Raw genomic sequence first — 14355 nt, 5'->3', positions numbered from 1 at the left:
TAAAAACAAAAACAAAAACCAGAAAAAAAAAAAAGTTTAAGTTTCAGTAAGCCACATATGGCACACAGCTACCATATTGAAAAGTGTAGGCCAGGTGCAGTGGTGTATACCTGTAATCTAGCACTTTGGGAGGCCAAGGCAGGATTACTTGAGCCCAGGAGTTCAAGACTAGCCTGGGCAACATGGCAAAACCTCATCTCTACAAAAAATACAATAATTAGCTGGGTGCGATGGTGTACACCTATAGTCCCAGCCATTCAGGAGGCTGAGACCAGAGGATCACTGGAGCCTGGGAGGTAGAGGTTGCAGTTACTATGATCACACTACTGCACTCCAGCCTGGGCGACAATAAGACCCTGTCTTAAAAAAAAAAAAGTATGGAAGTATGGTTTGAATGGTACATTTTAAAATCCCAGCTGTCAAAGATGGGGGAGCCTCTGTGTACATTACACTACTTCCTACATTCTAGTTCTCTTAGTCTCCCAACTAGTGTTAATTAAATTCCACATTGTTGCCTGGTGCTGTGGCTCACAGCTGTAATCCCAGCACTTTGAGAGGCCAAGGCAGGCAGATCACCTGAGGTCAGGAGTTTGAGACCAACCTGGCAAACATGGTAAAACCCCATCTCTACTGAAAATACAAAAAGTTAACTGGGCGTGGTGGTGCACGCCTGTAATCCCGGCTACTTGAGAGAACCCGGAGGCAGAGGTTGCTCTCCAGCCAGCAACAAGAGTGAAACTCTAACTCAAAAAAAAATTCTACGTTGTCAGAACTTATGTTTTTCATTCTCTTCTTTCATTATAACCACATATCTCATTCTTCTTCTCACAATTAAATGGAGTTAATCCTCACAATTGGTTCTTTTGACGTAGTTTTTCTAGCCATCTCTTGGATAGCTATAGCTCAGTATTTAGTAAATTCCTTAAGAAGGATTTTATATAGTATTGCTTGGGGTATGTTTTTTGTTGTTGTTGTTGTTTTTTGCACATTTAAAACTGTTTCCGTACATCTGAATGACATATTAGGTAAGTATAAATTCTAGGGTCACACTTTGTTTCCTTGAGCATTGTTGTATCACTCTACGTGCATTTTGAATTGCATTTTGCTATGGAGAAATACGGTTTCTTTTCCTCTTGTAAGTGACTTGATCTTTTTTCCTGACTCCAAAAGGGTATTTCCTTTCTTAAATAACACTTTTGCCACAAAGGATTTTCACTGACTGCTCCTAATTCTTTTGCTTTTTAGTGTTTTTGAATTATCACAGTAAATATTTGTTCTACTTCATGATTTCAGTTTTCTTATTAGGAACTTTACTAGGCAAAGATGTGTATTCGTCTTCTGGCTCCCATTTTATCTCTGTCTTTATGGTTCTTTTTTGAATTATTTCATAAGTTTTCATTTAATTTATTTGGATTTTCTCATTTCTGCCCTGCGTACATCCTTAGGCCCTTTTTAATTTCTTTTCTGTGGTGGTTTGTTTTTTTCCTTTCATTTCTTTTATGAGCTTTCCTATATTTTTATCTCTTCCTTTGGCCTCACCATTTCCTCCCTGAGCTCTTATAGCTCTGTTTTGTGTTCATCCTTTATAGAAGCACCTGCCTCACTAGACTGTAAAAATTCATGGTGAAATGCACATTCACTATTTTCATCTGCTTGATGGTATGGATTTTTTTCTGGTGAATGATCATTTATTCATCCAGTAAATGTTCATTGAGTGGTCACTGTTGCCAGTCACTCTGCCCTGGTGGAGTTCATGTTCAGGCGCCGGAGACAGACCGTAAATAAAATAGGGAGGCACTTTTGTCGTATTTTGGAAGGTGGTAAGTGTCACAGAGTGCAGTCAGGGATGGGGATACTGAGTGCTGGGTGGGAGTGGTACAGTTATAAATGTGGGCTCAGGGAACCGAGCCCTGCAGGTGTCTTGAGAAGAACAAGCAGGTGGAGTGAGGAACATGGGCAGGTGCCTGAGGCTGGAATGTGCAGGCCTCTTAAAGGAATGGTAAGGGGGCCAGGGCAGGGGCAGGGGAGCAGAGGGGCCCACATGAGGGCCGTCAGATAAGGGGAGGGCAGGTCTCCTTTGTGGCTCTTACCATGTGTGTGAGATGGCGAGCTGTTTAGAGATCTAAGTAGAAGAGTGACCTGATCTGTCTTTCCTATTCATCTGCCACTCGGATTTTTCTCCTTCCTCACTTCCCCTCCTTCCTCTCCCTTCCCCACTCTCATTTTTCAATCCATTAGATGTCATGTGCTCCTCTGCTGGTTCCTTTTAGCCTCTCCTTGCAGGAGATGAATTTATTCCTAGACCAGGCTGGCTTGAGTGTTCTAATAGCCGGAGATTTAACGTGTGCGTTTCTTTCATCTTTGTGTTGCGTGAGCCCACGTGGGAACCAGCCGTGGGGCATTTGCCCCTCGCACAAGGGCTGGTTGCCTTCACCGCTGCAGAGACATTTGCTTCCAGCGCGGGGCCGTTGATAGGATGCCTCTCTGGGAGTGGCCTCAGCTGTTCCCAGGTGCACCCTCACTTTCCAGAGGAAGCACATTCGCAGAACCAGGGGGCCTTGTTTCTGTTTTTCATCACGTGTCCCCTCCTCAGTCTTCACTTCTTTTCACAGCTCTTCCACCTGTTTTACAATATTTAGCTGTCTCCTTGCTTCGCCGAAAATGCAGTTTGTAGTTTTGTTTCTTGTTCTTTGGGTGATTTCCAGGAAGCCAAGAGGGGATCGCTGACTTGATGCCACCATTTTGAAACCCAGAGTCCGAATTATGGTTTTGGCATTTTATTCCAGAGAACAAATAAGAAAAAGAGTTGTGTAGTTTGGTAGTGTCCTTTTACATTTAGAGAATACTAAGTTAGGCTAGGTGTGGTGGCTCACACTTGTAATCCCAGCACTTTGAGAGGCTGAGGCGGGTGGATCACTTGAGGTCAGGAGTTCGAGACCAGCCTGACCAACACTGGTGAAACTCTACTAACAATACAAAAAATTAGCTGGGTATGGTGGTGCATGCCTGTAGTCCCAGCTACTCAGGAGGCTGAGGCAGGAGAATTGCTTGAACCCAGGAGGCAGAGGTTGCAGTGAGCTGAGATTGTGCCACTGCACTCCAGCCTGGGTGACAGAGTGAATGAGAAGAAAAAAGAGAATAGGAAGTTAGAAAATGTGGTGGCTTTTACCCCACTTTGAACAGACTTGCCAGTGGTTTCTGCTGTGAGAGCCAGCAAAGCTGATAAGAGCGAGGCTGGCCGGTGGCCTTTGGAATACTTGTTTCCAGGCCGCTCTTTGGGCTGAGGTTGAAGATGGGCAGCATCAGGCCTCTCCCCAGACTTAGCTCATCTGGGGCAGGGACGTGGCCTCCTTGAAGCAGGCCCTGAGTTGTGTGGTCCTTGGAGGTATCGCCTCTGACCACCTAAAACAAAGAGTCTGGGGCACAAAGTGTGTTAAGGAGCTGACTGAGCCAGAGAGAGGACAGCTGCCCGGAAGACACAGACTCAGTCACCTTGGACATGAGCTCCATTCACCTGTGTTACAAGTAGGTTGTTACGGCAAAGAAAGGGGACAGGGAGTGCGGTGATACAAAATTGTTTGTCATGAATTCTCATTGGCTTACAGAAATGACATTGATGGGCAATTGACTCTCTATTGTTAAGCTCTAGGGAGCGAGCTGTAGTCTCGGATGTGGTGTGACGGAGGTAATTTATAGCTTAGCTGCTGGTGGCAAAACCAGGTAGTTTCAAGAGATGAGCACAACCCAGAGATGGGGAGGACGAGTCTGCTGTCTCATTTCAGTGTCTCTGGGCTTGATAACTTAAAAGGATTCACATTCCTCAAATGAAAGTTCTTTACTTTTCCACCCCGAAGAGGGGTCCACTCTTCCTGACATGGGTGGTTCCAGGGTCTGTGCTGGCTTCTGTGATGAGCACACATGCCACACGGGACTGCATCTCTCCCTCCTCCGTGTTGACAACATGACCTTTCCCAGGCCAGGCACCTCCTCGATGATGGGACAAAAGCTATGGCTTTTCTCCCAAACAGTGGCACACTGCACATGATTTCGGTGTATACTTTCTGGGTTTATCGCCAGTCTCTGAATGGCCCCTCTTTGGAGTCATGGCACCCAGTTAAAGGCCTCTGCTTGTGATGTTAGACGAGGTATTGGTACTATCTGGAGCCATAAATCTTATGTCGTCCTGACGAATGTCTAGACATAAGTCTAAGGGAGAAGTTCTTGGTGAGATCTTGGGGTTTCCTTAATGTCTGTTTTTCCAGTTTATCCTAGCTTTCTCCGCCAGGATGAATCAAGTGTGTGTGAACAGATCTTGCCTCTCTGTTAAACCCTCTTCTGTTTCTAAATCCCTTGACTCCTTAGCCTCAGGTGGGCTAATTCCCTATCCTTCTTTCATTGGTAGGAGTTGAATAAACCTGTATATTATAAGAATGTCTAATTTATCCATAAACATTAATTTTGTATCTTCTGTACTATATTGTGTCTCACCAAAAGAATGACGAAAGAATCCCTTGAGTCGTGAACTATTTACTCTGCTTACTTCCGAGGTATATCGCTACTTTTGTCTTCTTACATTGCAGGAATTAAGGAAGGAAAAGGCTTTACTGACGTCATAGTTACAACATGCCAATCAGTGAGACCACAGCTCTGTTCCTGCGAGACTGACGGAAAATATTATGATCACATAGGAACAGACCATCCTCAAGTGCTACTGTATTGTTTAATTGATTAAGTTCACAAATTACCTTGTCTCATTTATTTGTGGGACATATTCATCAAGTAAAATTTAAAAAATATACGCCGGGCGCGGTGGCTCACGCCTGTAATCCCAGCACTTTGGGAGGCCGAGGCGGGTGGATCACGAGGTCAAGAGATCGAGACCATCCTGGTCAACATGGTGAAATCCCGTCTCTACTAATACAAAACATTAGCTGGGCATGGTGACGCGTGCCTGTAATCCCAGCTACTCAAGAGGCTGAGGCAGGAGAATTGCCTGAACCCAGGAGGCAGAGGTTGCGGTGAGCCGAGATCCCGCCATTGCACTCCAACCTGGGTAACAAGAGCGAAACTGCGTCTCCAAAAAAAAAAAATATATATATATATATACACACATACTAGTAGATTAAACATTTTTTTTTTTCTGTTTTTGAGACAGGGTCTCACTCTGTTACCCAGGCTGGAGTGCAGTGGCTCAGTCATGGCTCACTATAGCCACCTCCCAGGCTCAAGTGATCCTCCCGCCCTTGGCCTCCTGAGCACACCACCATGCCTGGCTAATTTTTAACATTTTTTTATTTGTAGAGAAGGAGTCTCACTGTGCTGTGCAGGCTGGTCTCGAACTCCTGAGCTCAAGTGATCCTTCTGCCTTAGCCTCCCAAAATGCTGGATTACAGGCATGAGCCACCGTACCTGGCCTACATTTTAAAAATTAAATTTCCATTTGAATTTGGACAACACAAAAAATTAATAGAATTAATGTTAATTAAACTTAGAATTTAAGTTATTTCACAGGAATTTTTATTTAAGTTCACTTAGGAATTTTTTAGGAACATTAAATTAAACTTTACACATTAACATCGAAACAAACACGATCATCTCCATTTTAAGTAGAATTCAAGGAGAACTCATTTTATTCTTAAGATTGCTTAAAATGGAGATAACAGTGTTTGTTTTAATTAGGCTTCAAGGCTTTGGGGTGAGAGTGGAAAACAAACACAAAATCCTTAGCACATTTAAGGGATACAGAATATTTCTTGTTTCCAAAATTCAAGTTAAAGTAAGAACTTAGTAAAAATTTTTCAGTGGATGACTAGAAGAAATAAAAGAAAAGCAGATTTAAACACCAGTAGGACAGATTGTTTTAATGGTTTGATCTGTGGGTCAGTTTTTATTTTTACTGTTTATTTTTGAGATGGAGTCTCGCCCTGTCCCCCAGGCTGGAGTGCAGTAGCGTGGTCACAGTTCACTGCACCTCAACTGCCCAGGCTCAAGCAGTTCTCCCACCTCAACCTCCCAGATGGCTGGAACCACAGGCGAGTGCCACCACACCCAGCTAATTTTTTTTTTCATATTATTTGTAGAGATGGAGTCTCACTATGTTACCCATGCTGGTCTCAAACTCCTGGGCTCAAGCAACCTGTCTGCCTTGGCCTCTCAAAGTGCTGAGACTGCCGGCATGAGCCATCGCACCTGGCCTGAGACTTGTTGTTCTGTGTGGATTGTGGATTCAGTCTTTCTGCTCTGCTTGAATTTGTGTCACCCCCTCAGCTTCCTCTTCCACCCAAGCCCCTGTAACAGACTGAAACTATCCAGTTCTGTGGTGACAGGAAGAAACTGCTCTCTAATAACAAATGTAGTTACTGTCCATAATCTATTCCTCAGTAATTATCTTCAGATAAAGCATAGATGATCTGTTGTGAAGTCTCTCAATGATGTCTCAGCCAAGGGAATCGAGGCGCCATTGCCTTCCGGCGTGAGCAGGAACTCCAGGGACAGGACCATCGTTCGGGAAGGTGGCGTGCCGCTGCCTCGTGGATGGCACTGATAACCTCCAGTCTCGCCCCTAGTAGGCATCTCTGGGCAGAAAGGACACCAGGCTAACCATTGTGTGAAATTACCCATTTGCAGATGTGCTGTCATTTTAGTCAGCACAATTGAGAAGGAGCCTAATGAGCAGGGTTTTATTTTCTTGTGTTCCTTTTGAAGGGACTTCATCCATGCCCCTGTGTAATATCACTGGGAACTTACATTTGCCCTGGCCCTTCTCTTTGCACTCTTGAACTCAGACATCTGTCGAGATTCCCCAACCAGGAATGAAGACATGTCTGAAAGGCAGTGACGGGACGAGATCTCTCATCCCCACACTCTGGCGCTCCCCTCAGGGTGTGTCCAGGCTGCCATGTCATTACCAGAGGGCATCTGGCCCCCACCAGGGCCTAGGCCTTCTCCATCCTGGCATCCAGGTGTCTCAGTGAATGTCTGGGTCTTTAAACAAATTGATTGTGAAGGATCAATTTGTTTTGCTAATAAAGTGAATGAAAGAAGCAGGCTAATTTGATTGGTAGCTGTCTTTTCTCTCTCCCAGGAAGTGCTCTCCGGTGTGGTGGTCATATCGAGTAAAGATTCAGTCCAACACCAGGGAGTGTCTCTAACCATGGAAGGAACTGTAAACCTCCAGCTCAGTGCCAAAAGTGTGGGGGTGTTTGAAGCTTTTTATAATTCTGTTAAGGTAAGAATGCTTAGATTGCGAGTTTTTAGTTCAATATTGAAATGTTGGGCTGGCTGCAGTGGCTCAGGGCCAGGCACAGTGGCTCAGGCCTGTAATACCAGTAATTTGGGAGGCCAAGGTGGGAGGATTGCTTGAGCCCAGGAGTTTGAGAGTAGCCTGGGCAACATAGCAAGATCCCATCTCTCTAAAAACTTTAAAAATTAGCTGGGTATTGTGTTGTGCGCCTGTAGTCCCAGGTACTCTGGAGGCTGAGGCGGGAGGATCCCTTGAGCCCAGGAGTTCAAGGCTGCAGTGAGCTGTGATCACAGCACTGCACACCAGCCTCAGCAACAGAGCAAGACACCATGTCTCTTAAACAAAAAGAAATGCTTATGGTGGTTTTCACTTGTTGTGTGCCTTTATTGTTACCTGCTGTTATTTTGCAAGGGATGGAGGTACTTCTGATATTTACTAACCAACCTGCGAAATTGGAGATACTTTGTTTCTAAGTATATCCTGTTACTGAAAGTCTGCTTATACTTATTCCTGTTTGATAAAAAGGATTAGGAGAACTATAAATGTATTAATTTCAGCCATTAAAAAGAACACTGCTAGACGCCGTGGCTCACACCTGTAATCCCAGCACTTTGGGAGGCCGAGGCAGGCAGATCACCTGAGATCAGGAGTTCGAGACCAGCCTGGCTAACATGGTGAAACCCATTTCTACTAAAAATACAAAAAATTAGCTGGGTATGGTGGTGTGTGCCTGTAATCCCAGCTACTTGGGAGACTGAGGCAGGAGAACCGCTTGAACCCTGGAGGCAGAGGTTGAAGTGAGCCGAGATCGTGCCATTGCACTCTAGCTTGGGCAACAAGAGTGAAACTCCGTCTCAAAAAAAAAAAACACCACAGCTCTTCTGAGAAGTTGTGCCTGTGGCTTATGTTACCTGCCTTCCAAAATCAAAACTGTTATTCTGTTAGCTATGTACATGCTGCTGTCGATTTGAAACTAAGGTAAGATGAAAATAGAGCAAGTAACTGTTCTTTTGTCATTTAGGGTAGAGTTATGTGTTCCACAATGTAAACTCCTTCTCTATTCTTATAGTTTCCTTTTCCTGAAGGACATTTTAACTCTTTAAGTTTTGCGGGAAAAGAGTTAAGGGAAGAAAGGTGCATCCACAGTGTTCAGATTCAGGGGCTTCCTATGTTTTCTACAATTTTATTTTAATCCATTAGTACTTAGAGATTCACTTCCTGAGTCATGGATCTTCTCAGAGCCACTGATGTTAAGCTGTAAATGCTTAAAAAGCATGACTACATACTTTGAAGGCAGGTTCCGAATGTTAGTACCCTCCTGCTCCTCCTTGGAGGCGCAGCTAAGGAGGTCTGTGCAGGCCACGGGGCTGGAGGAAGGCCTGCTCTCCCCTCCCCAAGCAGCTGCAGCAGGAAGGCTCCGAGGAAGCTGCTGGGCCATCAGGAGCAGAGGCAGTGCTGCCCCGAAGGGCACGGGCTGGGCGAGGAGAGCCGTGGGTTCACACGTCAGCCCTGTTAGCCAGGCAGCCTCACTGTGCTGGATCTGCTTCTTGATTCTGAAGATTGGGGTTGTTAAAACAGTTAAATGAGATACTTGGAGAGGAGAAAGGACATATCAGTTCAGTTCCCATGTGGATCAAGCACCTATGTGTCTCATGTTGTAAATCAACCATTACTGTGCCAGAGTCTTAAAAAACGGAGCCAAGTCACTGTTCATCTCCAGACCCAGCATGGAGCTGCCCACGACAGCAGGATGGTAGCCTCCAGGGCCTCAGGGTGCTGTGTCTTTCAGAAGGTTATTAATAGACACTGTAATTGGAAAAGACATCTCCACGTACCTGCTGATGGACTGAATTGATTTTTGTTTACAGCCTATCCAGATTATCAACAGCACCATAGAAATGGTGAAGCCAGGGAAATTTCCCAGCGGCAAAACAGAAATCCCTTTTGAATTTCCTCTGCATGTGAAGGGTAACAAAGTTCTGTATGAGACTTATCATGGCGTCTTTGTCAACATTCAGGTGAGAGCTTCCTAGTCCCATGCGACTGACTTCACAAGTTTTCTTCTGAAAAACAGTGTGGTCTTTCACTCAGCATTAATAGACGGCCCCAAGAATTTAATACTGTATTTATTGCTGAGACCTCTCATGTATATTCTGTGTTAATTTCTCATTTTTCCCTGATAAATACATTTTATGTATGGCCGTTATTTTTGATAGGAGTCTCAAAGCACTTGTGCTCTAACTTCCTTTTCCTGTTTCTCTTGGGCTCTTTTCAGGCCACATTGACACTGTGAAGGGATGCTTTTATTGTCTGGTAACAGATATGCCCTAACTTCTTTGTGGCACTAGCATTCACTTGTCCATTTTATACTTACAAGTATCTCTTTGTTTAACACCCAAGGGCTACTACTTTGACATAGGCTGGTATTCTTTATTGAACAAACCTTGTCAATGAGGGGAAGTGGATTCATGACTTCCTGTCCACCTCTGCGGTTAAGGACGTCTTTCACAGTCTGCTATTGTTGTCTCAGGAGAGTGTGGAGTCCACGCAGGGTGAGAGAGCCTTTCCTTTATTCGGCAGAAAGAAAGATACTTTTGTGATAGCAGCCTCGCAGCACTTCCCTTGCTGGATGAGACAAAACTCTTCAGTCTTATATGTAAGAGGGATGAAAGTCAAGAATTTTTTTTGATTTATTAAATTTTGGTCAATAATTTAGCCTTAGTAGATACATTCTCCTGCTGAAACTATTAGAACCTTTAAAATAAAAGTCCCCCGAACCCCTGTGAGTGTTTAACCAAAGATTTATCTGTATGTGAGTTTTATGAATTGTCTAAGAGATCTGTCAAGAAGAAACACATGTAGTATGATGTCCATCTTTCCACGAAGAAAAAAAGTGTTTCCAGTCCTTTATTGTTAGCACAGCTTTTTCAGTCACCAAAGGCTTTGGATAACCCCAAGGAAGCCATAGTGATGACTGATTAGTACCTGCATTCAGAGGGAGCTGCTTAGGTAGCCAGGCAAATACCAATTGCTGGTGTGTGGGCAGGAGTCTTCTGATCAGCTTTCTAGCTTGGGACTATTTCCCCCATGAAACCTTCCAGAGGTGGACAGGAAGTCATGAATCCACTTCCCCTCATTGACAAGATTTGTTCAATAAAGAATACCAGCCTATGTCAAATGCCTTTTTGGCAATACTGAAGATACCTTAAATGTTTCATTTTGAAAGTTATTTTTATTATTTATCCAGAATCAGTATCTTGCTTTATCCACATGGTAGTTCTTTAATATGATTTATTTAAAAATATCAGAATATGTTCATTAGAAACCGGCATAAGATCACGTTTTCAGTAATCATATTTGTTAACTCCTATGTTAAATAAGACTTATGAAAAGAAGATGAATTTGTTTAAAATCAAATTGGAAACCTCATTCTTTTCCCCGTGTTGCCAAGACAGATGTTCAGATATACATAGAAAACGTAGGTGTTGGCCAGGCACAGTGGCTTATGCTTGTAATCCCAGCACTTCAGGAGGCCACAGCAGGAGGATTGCTTGAGCCCAGGACTTCAAGACCAGCCTGGGCAACAAAGCAAGATCTCGTCTCTACAAAACAAAACAAAACAAAAAACTTGTATGCTTGTATTCCTGCAGAGCTGTATGTAAATTGGAGGTTACTTAAAATATAGTAGGAGAGTTAACAGGTGGTCATTTCTTTAGTAAAGTGAACAACTGCCCCTACCTTCATCTTCTAGTCTTTAGATTTTACTGATTGAGGGTTAACCTCAGAATACTACAATTTGGAATTTAGTACCTCCGCGGATATCTCACAGGTTTCTGACAGTGAAGAGATTTCTTAGTTTAACCTCTGATTTCTGTGAGCTTATCGCACTTACTATCATTTAGCATTTATTAGTATTTTCCCATCTTTGTTAATCTGTATTTTGTTCTAACTCATTTTAAAGTTAGTTTCAGAGTCTTTATGCTTCATCTCTAAATACCTCATTGCGCATCTCCAAAAACAAGGGACGTGTGTCTATATAATTATAGTTGGAACATTTGCACACCTATCAGAATTTACAAAAATTCTCAAGTAGCGTTTAAGTCTTGATTCACATTGAAATTGGTCATTGCCTCTTTAGAGAAAATAAACTTAAGAGAAACTAAGATTATGTTTTTTTAAAATCTGTCTTCATCCATTCATTAATTCATGCCATTATTTGGCAGGTCTTTTTCTTAGAGTTTGATAGTAGAGTGAGTGCCTCTCAGAGAGGGCAGTGACGTCCTGTGATCACACAGGCCAGCCTCAGCCCGGGGGTCCAGGCCAGTGCTCATTGGCCCCACTGTTCACTACACTCAGTCTAAAGGTTAACATAGGCACATTTCTTTGGATAGAAAGTTTTGTTGTTAAACTCTAATATCATCTTTCTTAAATTATATGTATGCCAAGAAATTTTTCATTTATAAATTGAATTGTGTTATAAGTAACAATGTAAAATGGTAAAAATAATAAAACAGAACAAAGGATTTAAAATATAGACATGCTGGGTGCAGTGGCATGCACCCGTAAACCCAGCCACTTGGGAGGCTGAGGTAGGAGGATCACTTGAGCCAAGGAGTTCAAGTCTAGCCTGGGCAACATAGCAAGACCTCAAAAAATATATATATATATGTATATATATATATTTTGCCAGTATTAGCTGGGTGTGGTGGCTCATGCCTGTAATCCCAGAGCTTTCGGAGGCTGAGGTGAGCGGATCAGAGGTCAGGAGTTCAAGAGCAGCCTGGCCAACATAGTGAAATTTCGCCTTTACTAAAAATACAAAAATTAGCCAGGCGTGGTGGTGGGCGCCTGTAATCCCAACTGCTTTGGGTGGCTAGGGCAGGAGAATTGCTTGAACCTGGGAGGCAGAGGTTGCAGTGAGCCGAGATCACACCATTGCACTCCAACCTGGGCAACAGAGAGAGAGTCTCTCCCCCCCCACCCTCTGTGTGTGTGTGTATGTGTGTGTGTGTGTGTGTGACAGAGAGAGAGATTGCCAATCCATTGCACTCCAACCTGGGCAACAGAGACTCTGTCTGTCTCTCTTTCTGTGTGTGTGTGTGTGTGTGTGTGTGTGTGTGTGTGTGTGTGTGTGAGAGAGAGAGAGAGAGAGAGAGAGAGAGAGAGAGAGAGAGAGAGATTGCCAGTCCAGAGGCTTGGTTTGCTTATTTTTTAGATGAAGGGCTTGACATTCTTCTTTTCAGTCGTTCTGTGTTCGTTTTTGTCCTGTTATTAGATCTCATACAATCGTCAGTCTTCCGTAGTTGTCCTTTGTGCAACTACTTCTTTTTACAAGAATTTAAATTGTAGCAAGTTTTATTGAGTTTGTTCTACTCTTGTAGCTGTGCTGGCAAGAGTTTGTACTACAACATAAAATATGTCTGCTGAAATTGTATATTCAGAACTTATAGAGATCCTAGTCATCCCTTTTCAAAGTTAAAAATTCCTTTTACAGGAGTCTACTTCAAAACTATGAACAGGGCCAGGTGCGGTGGCTTGCATCTGTAATCCCAGCATTTTGAGAGGCCGAGGCAGGCAGATCACCTGAGGTCAGGAGTTCAAAACCAGCCTGGCCAGTGTGGCAAAATCCCATCTCTACTAAAAATGCAAAAATTAGGCTGGGTGCAGTGGTTCACACTTGTAATCCCAGCACTTTGGGAGGCTGAGGTGGGTGGATCGATCACCTAAGGTCAGAAGTTCGAGACCAGCCTGACCAACAGGGTGAAACCCCGTCTCTACTAAAATACAGAAAATAGCTGGGCATGGTGGAGGGTGCCTGTAATCTCAGCTACTTTGGAGGCTGAGGCAGGAGAATCACTTGAACCTAGGAGGCAGAGGTTGCAGTGAGCCGAGAGCACGCCACTGCACTCCAGCTTGGGCAACAAGACTGAAACTCCATTAAAAAAAAAAAATTAGTTGGGCATGGTAGCACACCCCTGTAATCCCAGCTACTCGGGAGGCTGAGGCAGGAGAATTGCTTGAACCCAGGAGGTGGAGGTTGCAGTGAACTGAGATTACACCACTGCACTCCAGCCTGGGCAACAGAGTGAGACTCTGTCTCAAAAAACAAAAAGAGAATATATATGTTGTATATATATTATCTATAAAGATCCTTGCAGACAAGGGATGATTCTTTCAAACAATGTTTTACTCTCCCAGTAGTACCTTAAATATCTAGTAACTTCTTATTTCATGTGGGCAGGTTGTTCATAAGAATACAGCTTCTTGTAAGATTCAATTATGCATATAGTCCCAGTTATGAAAATTATTTTTGACATAATTCTAAAGGTTTTCCTGGATGATTAAAATAATAGCTAACTTTATTAAATGTGGATTATGTGATTTTTTTTTTAAAGACTGGCATTACAACAGTGATCATGCTGTAGAATTATGCTTCTACACAGTCTCTCAGCTCATAGACAGGGATTAGAAGCAATAGTCCCTGTTCAAAGCCTGCTTCAAGCTCAATACCAGCTCTGCAGTGGGGCTCCCCTGGGGGGAATCGGGCCCACCTTGTAGCAGGCACCATGGTAGCCACCAGCTCAGAAAAATAACCTCAGGACAGCAGAGAAATGGAACGTGGCTTTGCCACTTAAAAGAGGAAGTATGCAAGTGTGACGCTACATTTTTTTCCAAGTCACTTTTTCTTTGAGATGCAGCCTTCATCTGTGCTTTGGCAGGTGGGGAGAGGCCTTAGAGATGTTTTGATAAATAAGATTAGCCATGAGTTGACCCTTGTAGAAGTTGGTTGATGGATGTGTGAGTCACTGCATATTACTTCAGTAAACTAGAAGCTCCCTGAGGACCGGGTATGACCTTGAGCTTGGCTCTGGTGCCCAGGGCAGTGCTCTGCACTCGGAGCAGGTGCTCAGCAAGGAAGGGTCATGACATGCTGGGTGCTGTCCCAGGGTTGCAGTCCTCACTGCATGTACTTTCTAATCCCGCTTACAAAGTAGCTGCTGCTTCACCAGGCACTGCTGTCTGCCAGCCCCGTGATAGCCCCATTCTACAGAGGGGAAGCGGAAGCTCAGAGAAGTTGTGTTATCTGTCTGAGCTCGCACAGTAAGGCAGAC

At 43.8% G+C, this 14355-nt stretch overlaps 1 protein-coding gene across 3 annotated transcripts in view; it reads left to right on the top strand.

Annotated features, from left to right (window-relative positions):
• VPS26C (VPS26 endosomal protein sorting factor C) overlaps window positions 1–14355 on the top strand; it is a 46495-nt gene that overhangs the window by 21807 nt on the left and 10333 nt on the right. For 2 of the 3 annotated variants that reach the window (XM_021669436.2, XM_021669435.2), the window contains exons 2-3: window positions 7085–7228; window positions 9112–9261. The exons of the other annotated variant lie outside the window; for it this stretch is intronic. In XM_021669436.2, the coding sequence (XP_021525111.2) occupies window positions 7085–7228; window positions 9112–9261 (294 nt within the window). The remainder of the gene's footprint in view (window positions 1–7084; window positions 7229–9111; window positions 9262–14355) is intronic. 3 annotated transcript variants of the gene reach the window in all.

This window comes from Aotus nancymaae, unplaced genomic scaffold (assembly GCF_030222135.1).
Source record: "Aotus nancymaae isolate 86718 unplaced genomic scaffold, 86718_ANA_hifiasm-v0.15.2.pri h1tg000022l_1, whole genome shotgun sequence".
NCBI lineage: Eukaryota > Metazoa > Chordata > Mammalia > Primates > Aotidae > Aotus > Aotus nancymaae.
This window is presented reverse-complemented; position numbering and strand designations above follow the sequence as displayed.